General features: G+C 42.1%; 1 protein-coding gene across 7 annotated transcripts in view; it reads right to left on the minus strand.

Annotated features, from left to right (window-relative positions):
• The window catches only part of LOC111854530 (NACHT, LRR and PYD domains-containing protein 1a allele 5-like), a 39,891-nt gene that overhangs the window by 20,179 nt on the left and 451 nt on the right, over positions 1-19,261 (minus strand). Inside the window, exons 1-5 of one of the 7 annotated variants that reach the window (XM_072711148.1) lie at positions 16,507-17,458; positions 9,958-10,047; positions 4,214-4,372; positions 3,619-3,807; positions 2,500-2,673 (exon numbers count right to left, since the gene is read on the minus strand). In XM_072711148.1, the coding sequence (XP_072567249.1) occupies positions 2,500-2,673; positions 3,619-3,807; positions 4,214-4,372; positions 9,958-10,047; positions 16,507-16,526 (632 nt within the window). In that variant the 5' untranslated portion in view covers positions 16,527-17,458. Of the gene's footprint in view, positions 1-2,499; positions 2,674-3,618; positions 3,808-4,213; positions 4,373-9,957; positions 10,048-15,053; positions 15,398-15,752; positions 15,909-16,506; positions 17,459-19,261 lie in introns of those variants that run through there. The other 6 variants (XM_072711146.1, XM_072711153.1, XM_072711147.1 and 3 more) reach the window with 6 other exon arrangements.

A 19,261-nucleotide genomic window follows, 5' to 3' on the forward strand; every position in this document is an offset into this window, starting at 1 on the left:
TTCGTGACGTTTCCATCCGAGTACTGACTTGGAGAGAAATAATCGAACGCACCAGAATTTTCTTGTCCGAGTTTCCCCTTTGACATAATTTCAACATGGCGGCTTACGCACTCAACAGTAATTCTATTTTATAAATCTTTAAAAATGTTTATTTTGTTAAATGTATTAATAGTTATAAATGTAATTGCACGTGATTTAGAGAATCCCATATCATGACCGTAAACAGTATCCTAGCATGCAGTGTCAGATTTTTACCAGACTTGTTAGTGTCTTTGGTTTGTTTGTAGTTTGTTTGCCTCTCAAAAAAAGGATATCGCTATGAATGTACTAAAATATTTTAGAAAGCTTTTAAAGTGGTTTGACTAGTTCGTGGTTCTAGTTTGTTTGTCTCTCGGAAAAAATAATCTCACTCCAATCTGCTAAAATATAAAGCTACAACACACAGCAGCGTGTTCATGGAGGCAGCCATGTTTGTTCTGAGATGTAGTAGCTCAAACGGGGAGAAGGGTCGGGTGACCAGATAATCCATGTCAGGGAGACACTTTGAGCGACTTTGGGTTTTGCAAACTACTTTCAAATTGAAAGGCTCCTGTGCTCGGCTAAATAGTTCAGCTCTTCTTGTGCTTTGACTGGTTTGTTTCCTTGACTGAAAGATTCATCCAGCTGTTTCACATTAGCATTAGTGACACGTGCATGATTATAGGAGAATGACCAATCAGCTGGATATCACCGGCACGCCACGCGCCTTGTAGGCGGAGCCTGTATGTCTGTTACAGCCGAACAAAACTACAGCTAAAAGCGGCCCTGGGGACCAAATTGTTTGTCCGTTATAAGCGAAATTCCGTTATATGCGAGTCCGCTATATCCGATGCTTTTTCTGCATGTTCTTAGAGGCGCACAGCCGGGACCAGCGGACCTCGTCCGTTATAGACGATATTCCGTTATAAGCGAGTCCACTATAACGGGATTTTACTGTATGTCATAATTCCAGATCGAATATAAGCACAATGAGAACATGGGAACAGGTTATAGTGAAGTACAAGAATATACTTCAAACTATATGCTACTATAAACTACACTATAACTATTTAAAAAATAGTTGACATAAAAAATCATATATATATATATACACACACACACTTAAATATATGTATATATACTTCGCCTAGTTTGACTTTGAATATAAGGTGCTAATAAATCTTTGAGGTACAATATTCCCCCTCGGCTAAAGTGGTATCTTTCGAAAAGAATTTCCTCTGGGAGCAATAAAGGATCTTGCCGATCGTGCAAAACCCTCTCTATATGAAATTCTCTTCTTATAATATCAATCGGTCGCGCTTCCATGAATGGCGAGGCCATGACTGAACGGATTTCCATGCAAGAACACTGAATAAGTGTGTGAGCTAATCCCTGTTTACATAGAACAAACCTGCTCCGTGCAGCTTTGAGGATTTGGATGTGCTGCTATGACAACACATCCAGCAAGAGTTTTGAAAAACTTACAGATCCAGGATCATGCCAATTCTTCAACAGTTACATCCGGCTAAACGAGTAATCCACGTACAAAAAATACCCCCCAGATCACACTTAAAGCTTGGGCCTCTTCATTTGTCCACGCATCCATTATCATTTTATTTTTTACTTCATTTATCATTGATCTTTTCTGAGTCTGCAACTATTTTCAAGACAGTGTTTGTACTATCTTTCAAAGGGAGGATATTTGCATAACCATGGAATACATTTGCAAGTCCTACCCCAAAGTACTGAAGTACCAAAGAAGTACCCCAACTGGTTTAGCACTTTTGGTACTGGTACTCAGTGGAAATGGTAAAGTACAGAAAGTACTGTACCACAAGTATGGTATTAGTGCGGTGGAAAAGTGCCCTCAGTATCTCTAGTTTACAGTGTGAATCCCATATTCCAGCAGAGAGCAGCTTCACTCTTTAATCCTGCAGGTCATTGTCACTTTAATCCAGCTCTCTCAGGTGTGAGGATTTCGATCTTAAAATTGAGTCCAATGCCTCACAGCATTTCTCTGTGAATTCACACCGGTCCAGCCTTAAAATTAAACACCTTTAAATCCACTTGTTGCACTAAATCACTGTATTCAAATGAGGAGAATAGGGGCCATAACGTAAAAGATTTTTTGAAAACAATTTATTTACTAAAAATCGTTTTTAACAATCATCCCATATTGATTGGTGTCCAATATATTTTCATCCACAATACACGTTAAAGTCAACATGTTTAACCACAACAGTACCATGATTTTTAAAAAATCCAATTAACTCTGCTAACCTACGAAAATATTCTGCATGCATTTTAAGAATGAATAGTTGTTTACTGCTTCAATGATTATTTCTAACATGGCTGACAAGTTTTTGGGATATAAGGAAATAGGAGGAGAAGCTGTTTTGTTTATTATGTCCCTGTTGAAATGCATTATGGGTTTTCTTGGTGTCCAGTTTCTTTAATGTAAAATACTTATTCTGCACTCACTTCAGCTTCTCCAGTTTACAGCTGGGATCCTTCAGTACAGCAGAGAGCAGCTTCACTCCTGAGTCTCCTGGGTGATTGTAGCTCAGATCCAGCTCTCTCAGGTGTGAGGGGTTTGACCTCAGAGCTGAAGCCAGGGAAGAACAGCCTTCTTCTGTGACTCTACAGCCTGCCAGCCTGCAGAAAGGAAATCAAAATATTGTTTTCTACAGTCTTGTATTTGCATGTAATTAGCTGTAAGGGAGTAGAGTAAGGGAGAGACCAGTAGCAGTGGTAGGTTTTTAGTTTAGTTTAGAGTTTAGTGGCTGCTTGTCTGCAAAGATATAACTCTATCATAGTGATCCTACACTACTCACGGAAGCTCACCTTTTAATCTGACATTCCTGAAGTCACTGCGATTTAATGAGCATTAATTTCCATGAACATGAATGAGCATTTCATTTCCAAACTGAAATATCACAGTGGTTAGTTCACCTGTGACCCCCAGATAGCGGCTGTTCCACTTTACCTGCCCTGAGCTCATTTTGTTATGTTTTCTCTCCTCCCACCTCAGCTGGGAACAGACATCAGACCTCATGTCTCCTGTCTCTCACACGCAGGAGATGCTGACCCAGAATGAGGACGCCGCTGACTGCCACCAGCCATCCCCAATTTTTAATTTTAATTTTTTACTAAGTCTGCCTCACTGAGGCTTCAGTCCAGTCACCCATCGCTGCCTGTGTGTCTTTAAACTCACTCCATGCTACAACTGTACACTGTCTGAAACAACTGGAATTGTGCTTTGAAACTGAATTGCAGTAAATGTACAAATAAATAAATTGATAGTGTCATGTTATGTGAGCCCAGATCTGAGGTCAGATAGCAGCCTCAGTCTCCTCCTGTCCACCACTTTCCTCCCTCATTCACAGTCCTGCCCCAAGCAGACCCTGATGGCAGTGAGGATGAGGCCTGGTAGGGATGTCAAGGGCAAGGAGACCACACTGGGAAAGATTAACATCCAGAACCCTGTAGAGAAGACAGCTGGCAAACACCCCCATCTGACTGCCTCATCTGACTGGAATACCCAGTAATATTGACCTCAGTATTCCCGGTTTACAGTGTGGATTACCTAGTAATACTAACCTTAGTATCTCCAGTTTACAGTGCGGAACACGCAGTCCAGCGGAGAGGATCATCACTCCTGAATCCTGCAGGTCATTGTGGCTCAGGCTCAGCTCTCTCAGGAGTGAGGGGTTTGATTTTAAAGTTGAGGCAAAAGCCGAACAGCATTGTTTTGTGACTCCACACTGGTCCACTTTTTGTACTGGAGCACTGCATTCCAATAAGAACAGTTGTCATATGAAATTACAATAAAATAAATAAATAATTTACTAAAAGTTGTTTTAACAGTCATCCCCGTATTGGTTGGTGCCTAATATATTTTTATCCCCAAACATATTAAAGTCAGCATGTTTAACCACAACAGTACCATCTTTTTTTTTTTTTTAATCCAATTAACTCTGCTAACCTACGCAAATCTTCTGCATGCATATTAAGAATGAATGGCTGTTTCCTGCTTCATTGATTAATTATTTTTAACATTGATCGAAGGCTGATAATTTTATGGGATATAAGGAAGTAGAAGAAGAATCTGTTTGCGGTTAATATGTCCCTGTTGAAATTCATTATGGGTTTTCTTGGTGTCCAGTTTATAGTAAAATGCTTATTCTGCACTCACTTCAGCATCTCCAATTTACAGCTAAAATCCTTGAGTACAACACGCGAGTCTCCTGGTTGATAGTAGACCAGATTCAGCTCTGTCAGGTTTGTGAGGTTTGTCCTCAGAGCTGAAGCCAGGAAAGAATAGCCTTCTTCTGTGACTTTACAGCCTGACAGCCTGCAGAAAGGAAATCAAAATGTTGTTTTCTACAGCCGTCTATTTGCATGTAATTAGTAAGGAAGTAATAAGTAAGGGAGAGACCAGCAGCAGTGATTATCCTTCAGGAGTTTAGCGGCTCCTCATCTGAAAAGATACAGTCATTGACAAAAGTCTTGTCACATAAGGACATAATAACTTAAAAAGGCATATAACTTTATTTCTAATCAATCAATTGTTACAATGAATGGATCAATTTAATGCCAAGGACTTTCACATTAATAACTGGGTGCAAAATGAAACAGTCAAAAAGTGTCCTGATGTTCACAGCTTGTTAAAGTCCAAAACACCTGTTTTTGCAAGGACAAAAGTCTTGTCATGTCTTTTAATTATTCAACCAATCACAGATTAGAGGTTCACCTTTGACAAATATTGTAATTAACATAATCCCAGGTGTGTATAAAAAGAACCCCAGCACACCAGACCTTCACTTGAAGTGCAACCTGACTTCTGACAACATGCCAAAGATTCAACCACAGACCAAGTCTGCTGCTGAGGTGGCAGACATCGTTAATGTATCCAAACGTCAAGTGGAGAGGATTAAAAAAATATATGAAGAAACTGCTGATGTTCATGACAAGCCCAGGTCAGGCAGACCCCATAAGACAACTCTTTGAGAGGACCGTTTGTTGCTTCGAAAGTCCAGGGCCAACCCTTTTTCAATTGCAGCAGAGCTACATCAGAACTGGTCACCAGAAACCGCTGTGTCTACAAGAACAGTTTCTCGAATTCTCGCACGCAGTGGTCTCCATGGCCAAATTAGTGCTCAGAAACCTGCATTAACAAGAACACAACAAAAAAAAGCGTGTTGAATTTGCCAAGGCCCACAGCTTGCAGCAAGGATGGACAGAGGCAAAGTGGCAGAAGGTTGATTTTTCTGACGAATCATCCATTGAACTACATACCAAATGCCGCAAATACTGCAGGAGACCTGTTGAAACCCGCATGAACTCAAAATTCACCCAGAAAACAGTCAAGTTTGGTGGAGGAAAAATCATGGTTTGGGGTTACATCCATGAGGGTGTTCGAGAGATCTGCAGAGTGGATGGCAACATCAACAGCCGGAAGTATCAAGACATTCCTGCTGCCCATTACATTCCAAACCATAAGAGAGGGCAAATTCTGCAAGTCCTCCAAGCTCATGGGAGTCATACACATTATTAATTTTTTTTTCCAAGGCACCATGACTTTATGTTCTGATGTTATTGTAGCATATTTGTGTATTCTAAATGAAGTATATGTATAATTTCTACATTATTTTTGTATATGACAAGACTTTTGTCCAGTCAAAAGTTGACCTTTCTGTCCTAATTAAATGACAAAACTCAATGAATGATGCAAAACTTTATTTTGGTATAATAAGCATAATCTAGAGGGCTTTGCCTTTTCTTATAAGCTATTTCTGATTCCAACTGATTAACTACAGGTCAAGTTATTATTTGTTGTTCCTACAACTTGGTTAAGTGACAAGACTTTTGTCAGGCACTGTATAACTCTAACATAGTGAACCAACACTACTCACTGAAGCTCACCTTTTAATCTGACATTCCTGAAGTGATTGTGAATTAATGGCCATAAATTAGCCTTTCATTTCCAAACTAAACCATTAAACTAATCTAAACAGGAGACAATGAACCAGAGTGAAAACACCAGCGACTGCCACCAGCCAGCCAGAACTTACCTTGCCATGCTGTCATTTTAATTTTTTTTAATAAAGTCTGCCTAGTCCAGTCACCTGTCATGATTTGATCCTTCTAGCTACAGCGGACATGCATTGATGTCATTTCCCCTTGACAGGGATCTGTACAACTTAACAAAGGAACAGTGGGCCATGTGGCCAGGAATCGGGTTTCCTGACAACATACTTTGAAGAAACTTTTAAACTTATTCGGCTTTAAATTTGCTTTGTGGAGCAGCGCCTGTAGCAGCCAACAATGTAATAACTACTGTGAATGAAACCAATAACATGTAAGTCGATAATGTAATAACTGGGCAATGATGTGGTGTTTTTGAGTCAGAAATTGTATTACATTATTGGCCATTATTACGTTTTCAGCCTTTTTTTGCATTAAATTTTTTTTACATTATTGGCAGTTCTTTCATTAATGGCGGTTATTACATTGCTGGTTGCTACAGCTCTTATAAGGAAAACTGGGTTTGACTTGGCAAGATAACGTTGTCAACACTTAATCTAATAATCCCACACTTTGTTTGTAGAACAAAAGGCTCATCATCATGGATGTTATTAAATAAATGCTGACAAAATCTTTATAGTTGCACAGAATATAAATGAATGATGCTAATTATTTAAGTGATGAATAGTCAGTACAGTATATAACTTAAGGTATGATTTTACCAGAACATTCCACATAACTGACACAATATGACAACCACAAATCCACGTTTCAGAGTTTGGACTCCAGTTGTTTCTACAGATTTCAGCAATTGATTTGCTTCTCCTTTCTTTAGTTTTCAGCTGTCTGTAAAAACATAACTTGCACAACAGCTCTTTCCCATTTTAGATGTGTTCTAGTGGCATCCAAGCTTAAAGCTAATTGAATTGAATCGAAATGAACTGAATTCCTTTATTGCCATTGGACACAGTACAATGAGATGTACAACGCCTTCATATAAAATGAAAAAAGATAAAAACATTAAAGTATACAATATGAAAACATAAATACAATGTATACATATGCATCAAAGATGGTGGTCAGCAGCACTGCGCACCTCAGGGAACTGTCCTGTCTCCCTTCCTGTTTACCATCGGCACTTCCAGGTTCAACACCAGCTCTTGCTGTCTATAGTTCTCAGACAACTCCTACATTGTAGGATACATCAGCAATGGGGATGAATCAGAGAACAAGGTGCAAGACAAAGGGGATGATGGAGGACTTCTGGACTGACGAGGAGCCCCTGGGACCAGCCACCACCCAGGGGGAGGAAGTGGAGGTGGTGCAGAGCTACCTGGGGTCCACCTGAACAGCAGCTTAAACTAAGCAGATAACATAATGGTGCTGTACAAGAAAGACCAGAGCAGACTCTGCTTTCGGAGGAGACTCAGGTTATTTGATGTGCATACAAAGCTGCTGAGTATGTTTTATCAGTCCATAGTGGCCATCGTGCTTTCTACCCTGTGGCCTGCTGGGATGTGGCATTGGTTCGGGTGATGCCAGACGCCTGAACAAACTAATCAGGAAGGTCAGCTCTGTCACAGGATTGACCCTGAACAAACCCATCAGGAAGGTCAGCTCCATCACAGGACTGACCCTGATCAAACTCATCAGGAAGATCAGTACCATCACAGGACTGACCCTGATCAAACTCATCAGGAAGGTCAGCTCCATCACAGGACTGACCATGAACAAACCCATCAGGAAGACCAGTTCCACCACAGAACTGACCCTGATCAAAGTCATCAGGAAGGTCAGCTCCACCACAGGACTGACCCTGATCAAACTCATCAGGAAGGTCAGCTCCACCACAGGACTGACCATGATCAAACTCATCAGGAAGGCCAGCTCCATCACAGGACTGACCGTGATCAAACTCATCAGGAAGGTCAGCTCCATCACAGGACTGACCCTGATCAAACTCATCAGGAAGGTCAGCTCCATCACAGGACTGACCCTGATCAAACTCATCAGGAAGGTCAGCTCCATCACAGGACTGACCCTGATCAAACTCATCAGGAAGGTCAGCTCCATCACAGGACTGACCCTGATCAAAGTCATCTGGAAGGTCAGCTCCACCACAGGACTGACCCTGATCAAACTCATCAGGAAGGTCAGCTCCACCACAGGACTGACCATGATCAAACTCATCAGGAAGGCCAGCTCCATCACAGGACTGACCCTGATCAAAGTCATCTGGAAGGTCAGCTCCATCACAGGACTGACCCTGATCAAACTCATCAGGAAGGTCAGCTCCATCACAGGACTGACCCTGATCAAACTCATCAGGAAGGTCAGCTCCACCACAGGACTGACCCTGATCAAACTCATCAGGAAGGTCAGCTCCACCACAGGACTGACCCTGATCAAACTCATCAGGAAGGCCAGCTCCATCACAGGACTGACCCTGATCAAACTCATCAGGAAGGCCAGCTCTGTCACAGGACTGACCCTGAACAAACCCATCAGGAAGGTCAGCTCCACCACAGCACTGACCCTGGAACCACTTGAGACAGTAGCGAAGAAGAAGATGTAAGAGGTGGAAAAACTAGCTTATCTGTTTCAGGCAGGGCCAAATCATGGTCCTATGAAGCCCTTGGGCACCTTTTGGGGGTGCACAAACAGGTTCAGAGCATGTACCACCAATAATAATAAAGGGTATATGTTTCACCAATAATCATAAAGCGTGGAGCAACTTTAACATAATTAAGGAAGCTTCAGCAAAGTTCGAATTAAAACATCTTTAATAAATCATTTCTTAAACAATTTATTTTACCCGAATTTGCTCAGAAAATTAATGATGTGCACTCTGGGAATGCTGCTATGAGAATGTGTTGCGTCAGTCCGATATTAAATCAACTTCCCAACAGATTACAAATTATTTTTAGTGTTGTAGTAAAAAGATGCGTTGCACAGTGGCCTATGTATATATGTGTGTGTGTGTGTATATATATATATATATATAATATATAAATATATATATATTAGGGCTGTCAAAATTAACGGGTTAACGCAGATTAATCCATCATCATAATTAATCTGATTTAAATTTTTAACGCAATTAATCCATCTGCGCTCAATCTGTCTGTGTCAACCCATTTCGGGCAGTTTTGGTGCATTCCATTTGCCCCCGGAACTCGTATTCCAAGTCGGATTCCAAGTTTTGAAGCCGGAAGTGTGAATGCGTGTTCCCGTTTCTCGGAGATCTGAGAAATATCTCGGAGCAGCAGAGAGGATCCTGAGTTCAGAATCCAAGATGGCTGTGCCCTTTATCAACAGAAAGGGACGTTGTAGTTTTATACTGTTTAAGCACTACTTCTCATTTGTGGCTCATTACATCGGTCGCACACACTATACCGTCCAACTTATCTGTGGATGTGTTGCTACGGAGCTTTATACGTAAAGCACCGCGCGTAGTGTGTTATCAACTGATATTGCTAACAATGGCAATTAACCAGGCTAGAATTGGATTTCATGATTAGTCGGATTATTTGTCGGAATTACGGTAGTTCGGGCTAATTGTAAATGAACGAAGATAAAGACCATTTAAACTGAGGTACCTTAAATCCGACAAGTTGTCCGGCTAAGCAGAAAATCTTGCTTTTTGATATGGGTCCATGGTATTGCACTTCTGTGACAGATGGAATGCATCCGACTCGTGTTCATGATGTTCAATAAACACGTTAAGTGCATATATATTCCCTTTTTTCTTGTTTTGCTCATGCAAAATGAAATGTGATTAATATAGATTTAAAATGAATGACATTTCATTGTGATTAATCGAAATTAATCCACAGCAACCCTGTGATTAATCTGATTTAAAAATTTAATCGTTTGACAGCACTTATATATATATATATAAAACACTGTTACCTCTCAGGGCTCATTTCAGAAGCAGCTCTTTTTCTACTCTTCTTTCTCATTTTTGTGCCGATCCACACCAGGTGATTCCTGCTGGGGCCTCTGTGAACATGAAGGGTAAATTGATAAATACATAAATAAACAATATCTAGTATACTCAGCACTTTTACATTGAGTAAACACACTGGGGTCTTCATTCTGTTACTCTAATACATTTTACAGTATGTCTGCACTGTAAACCCGTCTAGGTTCAGTCAACTAAAAACTTTTGAGGAGACTGATTTCCTCAAATTTTTCAAGTTAATCAACCAATAGTTTTAAATGAGTAGTACATAAAAAACACATTTACCTAACTAATTTTTTTAACTTTTGCAGTTTTATTTCACAATACTCAACTTTATAAAAAATTAAGTATTATCCACTAATAATAAACATTAACTAAACAATAATAGATACTTTATTGTGGAAACTCTCTTTACGCCTCCCCCAACTTGCTCTCTGTAGGTGAGAGAAGGCAGGCTGTGAAGGGCAGCCACCCACAGCAGCACCATGGAGCTGGGGGTTAAGGGCCTCGCTCAAGGACCTGCAGATGTACTGAGAGTGGGCTTGAATTGGCCATCTTCTAATCACAGGCACAGAGGTTTAGCTCACTAAGCCACATGCTACCCTCAAGAATTGCTAAATTACTAAAATGACTATGTTTGATTTACTCATGTCTATTCACCCATCCATTATCCTCCACTTATCTGAGGTTGGGTCACAGGGACAGCAGTCTAAGCAGGGATCCCCAGACCTCCCTCTCACTAACCACCTCCTCCAGCTCTTCTGGGGGATACCAAGGCGTTCCCAGGCCAGCTGAGTGATGTAATCTGTCCCGCGTGTCATGGGTCTGCCCCGGGGCCTCCTCCCTGTTGGACATCCCTGAAACACCTCCTCAGGGAGACGTCCAGGAGGCATCGTTGCGTTAATTTAAGCCCCTCCCAAATCTCTGAGCTCCTCACCCTATCTTTAAGGGAGAGCGCAGACACCCTTTGGAGGAAACTCATTTTGGCTGCTTGTATCCGCAATCTCATTCATTCGGTCACTACCCAGAGCTCATGACCATAGGTGAGGGTAGAAACGTAGATTGACTGGTAAATTGAGAGCTTTGCCTTCTGGCTTGGCTCTCTCTTCAAACAGAACAGTACAGTGTCTGCATTACTGCCCCAGTGCATGCTGCAGGACATAATGAAGCCAACAAGACTGCATCATCTGCAAAGATGCAATCCTGAAGCCTCCGAGCCGGACCCCCTCTGCCCTTTGGCTTTGCCTAGAAATGCTGTCCAAAAAAGTCGTGAACAGAATCGGTGACAAAGGGCAGCCCTGGTGGAGTCCATCACCCATTCAGAATGAGTCTGACTTGTTGCTGGTGATGCAAACCAAAACTATCGCTCCATTTGTACAGCGATCTGATAGTCCGCTACAACAGACCCCGTACTCCATACTCCTAGAGCACCCCCCATAGGATCCTCAGAGGGACATGATCATATGCCTTTTCCAGGTCCACAAAGCACATGTAGACTGGTTGGGGAAACTCCCATGAACTCTCCAATATCCTTGTGAGGGTGAAGAGATGGTCCAGTGTTCTGCGACCAGGACGAAATCCACATTGTTCCTCCTGGACCAAAGGTTTGACCAATGGGCGGACCCTCCTCCCCAGTACCCCGGCATAAACCTTCCCTGGGAGGCTGACGTGTGTGATCCCCCTAAAGTTGGAACACATCCTCCAGTCCTCTTTCATAAAGATTGGGACCACCACGCCAGTCTGCCAATCCAAAGGCACTGTCCCCAAAGTCCATGCAATGTTGAAGAGGTGTGTCAGCCAAGACAGCCCAACAACATCAAGAACTCAGGGTGAATCTCATCCACTCCTGAAGCCTTACCACCGAGTAGCTGTGACTACTTTAGTGACCTCAGCCCCAAGTCCTCCTCTGAATCTTCCAGCTCAACTTCCTCTGAGGAAGACTTATCAGTGGGATTTAGGAAATCCTTGAAATATTCCTTCCACTACCTGACTATGTCCCCAGTTGAAGTCAGCAGTTCTCCATCCCTGCTGTAAATAGTATTGGTGAAGCCCTGCCTCCCCCTCCTGAGTTGCCTGACGGTTTGCCAGAGCCTTTCTGAGGCCGACCGAAAGTCCTTCTCCATAGCCTCACCAAACTCCTCCCACACCCGAGATTTTGCTTCAGCAACTGCCAGAGCCACTTCCTGCTTGGCCTGCTGGTACTTGTCCATTGCTTCCAGAGTCCCACAAGCTAACCAAGCCCTGTGATCCCTGCGAGCCCTTTCAAGCTCCATGTCCCTTGACTACCTCATGAGAGAAGAGAAGTTCTGCTAGAGGTGTCAGTTCTTCCAGACACCCTCACTATGTGTTTGGGTCTATCAGGTCTATCCGGCATCTTCCCCTATCATCATATCCAACTCACCACCAGGAGGTGATTAGTTTACAACCCAGCTCCTCTCTTCACACAAGTGCCCAAAACAAATGGACACAGATCTGATTATATGATTACAAAATCGATCATTGGACTGTGGCCTTGGGTGCTCTATTGCCAGGTGCACTTAAAAACACCCTTTTGCTTGAAAATTGTGTTCATTATGGACAAACTGTGATTACCACAGAAGTCCAATAACAGATCACCGCCTGGATTACGATCAGGCAGGCTGTTCCTCCCAGTCATACCCTTCCAGGTTTCACTGTCATTACCCACGTGAGCATTAAAATCCCCCAGCAAAATAATGGAGTCCCCAGAGGGGGCACCTTCCAGCACCCCCTCCAAGAAGGCTGGATACTCTGAACTAGTGTTCAGCGCGTACGATGAGACTCATAGTTCAAGGCAAATACATTGTCATTGGGCAACTACAGCTCAAAATTTCTTCTTAGATATAAATGTAAATCAAGCTGATCATTTCAAAAGAGTCAGAAATAGGCTTTTTATTTTGCCAATTCAAATCCATCCAATAACAACAGGATTGTAAAATGAAACGCTTGTTTGTTAAAATAATATATCCAATGGCATTTAATACAAGGGTCCCTATTATGCATCTGGTACAAAATGGCACCAGGCATAATGTGAGTGTCTTTGCAAGCATGAGCCTAAGGCAGGTTCCTGTCCAGCTGGGCGTTAAGGGCTTTGCTCTTAGACCCATAAACTTGTGACTCTTCTGCTGAGGCTGGGCGTGAACCAGCGACCTTCTGATCACAGGCCCAGAGGCTTACTCTGCTGAGCCACATGCTGCCCCCCACTGGCCTAAAGTGAATGGTGCAGTATTCCACTGTTATTAAGGTGCACTGAAAAAAATGTTGTGTAGAATTTACTTTTAAAAATCCTCCTAAGTTTTTGCACAAGCATTTTCTAAGTAAGTGCAGCACTATTGAGAACAAGTCACCCTTCTGGAGTCTGAGGCCTCTCAGCCACTTTCAGGGTACTCTGACATGCCTTGACATTTAAAAATATTTCATTTAAAGAAACATTTATCCCAAAGTGTTACATGTGCTTTTATTCAGCACAAACTCAGCACCAATAATGTGAGACCACTTAGAATGTTATTATTCTATTTTTTGTTAAAATCAACTTTTAAAATATGCTTTTCAAAAACCTATTTTCAGACATGCTGAGAAATTGTAAAAAAAAATCACATTATAAACATTTCTAGCCAAGATGTTTGAGCTCTGGGCTTATAGACACAGGGGTTGGCTACACATAGGTGAAAGAGACATTCTGAAAATGTATGTGGTTTGATTTAGTAATGTTAGAACTTTGGAGTGACACTCTTTTTCTCAAAGTCAGTGGCCTGCACAATGAATATTGATGAGATAGGCGTCCTCACACCTGTAGTAGTTTGCATACTGTCAATGGCCCATCAGTCTGGAATGTCACTGCACCCCACACCCATCACTTTGGAAAGGCAGTTTGAAACGCAAGAAAAGTAGCAACAATAAAATCCCGTTCACAGTTTATTTGTAGATGGAATGAAAAATGAAAAACTGTGACCATATAAATATAGAAAACGATAAATATGATGCAGTGCCTATGCAGAGTTAACGGAAATAAAAGAAGTCAATATTATTAACCCTCTGGGGACGAGGGCAACGTCGTTCGCGTATCTTTCTCGTGCATTTCAGTTTATATCTCGCTGAAATCTTTATGTAGAATCCTGAAAAAAACACTGACTAAATCCGTAATCTGTACTCTTTTCAAAACGCCCACTGTCGGAAGTATTAAACTTTTTAAAACGCTCTCACCTGAAGATCGCTATTCACGTTCTAAATAGCCGCATTACCGCGTATTCAGACCGCATTTGCTTGCGAATGAACAGCGCTGAGATGAACACAGGTACGAGATTCGCTGCTGAAAGTGGCAACATTGGCGCAAAGCTTCAGCTGCAGAGACGTATCCGTGTGCTATTTTGTAGCCGATCAGTGTAAACACTACCCAGACATGTGCTCTTGTTTATTTCAGTCACAATCGGTGTATTCACATATTTCTTTACCCAATACCAACTGTCTGATTATCATGTTATTATCATGCGAATAGCGCGATTTGCAAGTGAATGTCCATATATTGTAGACCAAGATCAAAGTAAAATTCTATTAAACGCTCCATGTATGTTTTCCTATCAATTATGTTCTTTACACTGACTGATTACTCATATTTCCAGTTCAAAGTCACAACAGTTTTGCCTTATGTCGCAACGGTTTTGGGTTATAACGCAAAACATGATTTCTTTTTTTTTCTGCCATTTTTTTTCTCCTCCTTTGTCCCCTTAGGCGCTCCGTAGTATTGTATGTAGCCTTGGATTTAAAATAAAACTCGGGACAACTACGTTTGGGGTTCTTTACTCTGAACTGAAATGTTTCTCTCTTTAGACACTTGGAACAAGAGCATGGTTACAAAAAAAGCTTACAAATCTGTCAACATAAGAAATAAATATATCTAGATACGGCTAAACAAATACATCCATGGTTCGCTGTTGCACACAAAAAAACCATACGATATTACAAAAAGATCATGCACAAAACATTCAAAGCAAACTTTAGAAACACAGAGAGAAAAACAGAAACTTACAGCTCCGTCTCCACCGGAAATCACTTAACACCGCTTACAGGTTTTTGTTCATTCCAGTCACTGTTTAAGACTTTTTTTTTTTAACAATTTGCAAATAAAGAATATATAAAACGTTTAGTGCTAGCAACAGAACGGCTAATTAAACAAACTAAATCCAAACCATCCCGAAATATAAACAATACAGCCTAAAAACACACAGCTGCATCAGCCACAGATAAATAATATTTCATAGCATAAATGTAAATTACATCTGGGCTGCCCCATCCCTGTTCCTGGACATGCACCACCTTGCAAAGCTTAGGTTAGAGGCAGCTTTACTTCAACATATCCGACTCCAATACTGAGATGCTACTGAAGCCCCCCCCCAGCCCAAACACCCGCGTTAAGGCGTGGAGCGAGAAGGGTCTGGCTGCAGACATCCATCCACTGTGAAGCTCTGTCTATCACTACCGAAAGTGACCCCCCCCCCCCGAAAATGTTACTGCCCACAGTCCGCGATACTGCATATTACGCGAACTGAGCGTCATTAAATTTCATTGTTGCCTTAATTCACTTTACATTCTAAAACTTAAAGTACACTGTCATTTTTACTCCTGCAAATTACTTACTGTATTGCACGGAGGTATAATCCCAGTATATAATTACGTTAAACATGCTTTCTTTATTATTATTTATATCGGAATCCCCATGTGATCTTACCTGGCAATGAAAAATAACTTTATAGTTTTTTAGGTCTTAACTGTTTCCTGACAAAATGGCGACTCCAACTTTAAATCACATATACTTCCATTTACAGACAGGAAATTATGAGCTTGCTATCAAACGCGGAAGCTGTCAAGGCGGAAATGGACACGGGCTCAGTGGCACAGCGTAAGACTTTTTGGGTAGCCTATATTAATAACCTAATAATTACGCCGCCACTTAATTCTGTCATAACGTACATTCAGGATTGTCGGGCATGTAAAAGGCGGTACTGCTAGCGACACTTAAACCGTTAAAAGTCCCAGTTCTGGAAATGTATAAATGGGGTGGCCAAAGCTGTTTTGGGGGGGGATCAAAGACCAAAAATACAAACCTGTACTTCATCAAAAGTATATTTACTGATGATACAAACTTAAGTCAAGGTAAAACTAAACACTTGAATCATATTTAATTATAAATGCAATTTTGTATCACAGGCAAAATGTACATACATTGTTCCACACACCAAATTATATTTCTTTTCATTTATGACAATGCAGTGCGAGGTGAACCTTCTGTTACAGATGTCGACATTATCAGTTACAGCAGGCAAGAGAATTCTCAGCTCAGACGGCACGGTGGTAACATTACAGCATTAGCAGGGCGTAAGTCGATGGTTCTGATGATAGCTCGCAAAACCTTGAACAAATTCCTCCATGTTGAGGGAACTTGCTCTGCTAGATTCTACACTGAGGATTGCTAATTTACTTACAGTAACTGGTCCTCAGCCATAGAGCTCCTGGGATGGGCTTTTATTCTTTTCAAAGCTGAAAACCTTTTCTCTGGAGAAGCAAAGCCGACAGGTAGAACAACTGCAGTCTTACATAGTTGAAATAGCTTGGGAAAAACTCTCTTTAAAAGACCCTGGACACATGACAAAGTCGATTAGGGTAAAGAGTCTTTCCATTACATTCTTCTTTTTTCGATCCAGAAGTCAGTCGCTTGGTCTGATAAACTTCATGGTTACGATCCTCTAAATTAGACTCAAAGTTTTCAGCGAATGATAATAGAGGCATCTCATCTAAAAAGGTGCTACTCTTTGGGTTTAAAGACTGGACACCTTGCGTTATTTTACAGTTATTCCGTAAAACATCTCACGATGCCTGCTGTACAGCAGTCAAACACCGGATAAAAGGATGAAAGCTTTTACTATCACTGTGGTAATTTCTGTGCCCCAAAGTACCTGTAATTTTGAGCTGGTTTCTGGTTGTCTTTTATATACAGCCTGATCAGTTCTCTCCCAGGGCTCAGCAAGGTATTCAATCTCTTTCCACAGCTCTTCAAAGTAACCTTCACTCCTGAAATGTTACAGTGTGTCTGTCACGGTATCTACTAGTTCCACTACCTTGGAAAGCCCCGGAGGGCTGGACTGGAGCATATCTGACAGATATTTAGCATGACCAAAGACTATACAAAAGTTAACCAAAAGCCCAAAGATGTTAATATCTGTCTGAACAAGAATCCCCCTCCGCTTTCACTGATCTTTCAGTACTGATACCCTGCAGTCCTATACCAGCTGCAGGACGTCTGTCGGGCACAGTGCAGCACGCCATGCTTCTGCATGCCCACCTTGTACCAATAAGACGTTTCCCTGGGCTGCTGTAGTGGATACATTTCTTTGTGAACTGCAAGCCACTTCAGATGCACATAGGAACTAGATACAAAGTCGTAGATCTTCTGCAGAGAAAAGAAATTGTCTGCCTCAGACACTGCATCTCACTGCATAAACAAGAACCAAATTCAAGCACTGCGCACTGCAATGCACAGAGAATGCAAATGGAACAGACTCTATAACCCGCACAGACTCACCTGAGCGCTTTCCACTCATGGAGCACCATCGTAACCTTTGCCCCCCCAGGGTATCCCTGTATTCTAGGCCATGTTTTTCAAGAGTACCAATTCTCATTTTTGTCTATGTTTTGTGTGGCAATAAAAGACACATCTGCAATTATTTTTACATAATTGCAATTTCCTTCAACTTCCTTTTCCCGGTCTTCAATCACAGCAGCTAACATTGATACCTCACTATTCATATACTGCACTGATATTGGTCTCTGATTTGGCATGTAGCTTAAAGTCTGCATCTCTAAACAGAGCATTTTTCCAGTTAGAAAACCCAGATTCGTATGTAAGTATCCTTCCTTTGTACCTGCTAGAGAAAAAATGCCTGCAGGCATAGAAAACATACTGTGGTTGCTTATGGAAGCCATGGATTGTCTTTATAACATGAGCTACTGAAAGATCTTTTCCTTGTATCTTGCTGGGTCTTTGGAAATATCTACAAACACAAGTGTCTCCTCTGGACTGGAATATCTGGAATATCGGTCAGATCTGGTCAGGTTGGGGAGCATGCACTGGTACAGCGCGTTGCCGCACCCACCACACAACAAATCACCTCAGGATCCCGGCTGGCGACCCCCCAGACTGACACACGGTTCAGTCCCACCCTCCGGAAATGGCTGTCTATCTGCCGCAGCCAGGTGTTACGTTGGCGTCCCCTTGGCCTGGTCAAGCCGCTCGGGTCCTCAGCAATGAGGATCCTGCGAGCCGGATCACCCTCAGGGAAACGCGCCACATGGCTATAGTGCCGTAACTGACGCTCCCTCACCATGCAGGTAATGTGCCTCTTTCGGGACTCCCAGAGCAATCCTCCAACTTGCAGGGAAAACTTTGGGGGTCGGAGGCAGGACTGGCTCTCCAGCCGCCGTAAAAACTTCACGCAGCTGCGGCGAAGCAGACAGGACACTTTTCTGCTCTCCGCGGGAGTAGCTCTGCTGCAGAGGCCCGCAGGGAGGCTGCACGCACCATGAAGGGGACGGGGGAAAGCTTTCAGGAGCCCCATCCCCGAATGGGTCAAAACCGCCACAGGGCTAATAGGGTCAGACCTGTAGGGGATCGGGGCTGGTGTGGTGCTGTGGTTTAGTCCTCTGCACAGCAGCTCTAAGGTCCCAATTCCCATGCCTCTTCAACAGTTTTGTTATTTAACTCCATCCAGTTCACATTGAAATCTGTGTTCATTGAAATCTGTGTTTGCCCTGTGGCCTGTGTCCTCTCCTGATCCTCCCTGCCCTGTTTTGACCCCTCGTGGTCCATTTCCTTTTGCCATGCTTGTAGTTTCCTTTAATAAAGCCCCTTTTGGTTTTCCCCACGCCTGCCTTTGCCTCCATCCTTGCCTTTGATGTGACAATGAGCATTTATATTTCGAAGAACAATACAATTTCTCAGTTTGTTATGCTGTCTTTGTACTATTTTCATTTAAAATAAATGGTTAAAATCATTGCATTCTGTTTTAGATTTTTACTCGGCGTGCCAACTTTTTTGGAAACTGGGTTACTGAAGGAGCCACGGTGCCACAATATTTTACCCAGAATCCAACAGTGCTATGCAGCGGTACAGGATAGTACTTTTTTATATTAGGTGAGTAACTATGGTCGTGCAGAATGTATTGGAGTAAAAAGTTATTTAGC

This window comes from Paramormyrops kingsleyae, chromosome 4, assembly GCF_048594095.1.
Source record: "Paramormyrops kingsleyae isolate MSU_618 chromosome 4, PKINGS_0.4, whole genome shotgun sequence".
Classification (NCBI taxonomy): Eukaryota; Metazoa; Chordata; class Actinopteri; order Osteoglossiformes; family Mormyridae; genus Paramormyrops; species Paramormyrops kingsleyae.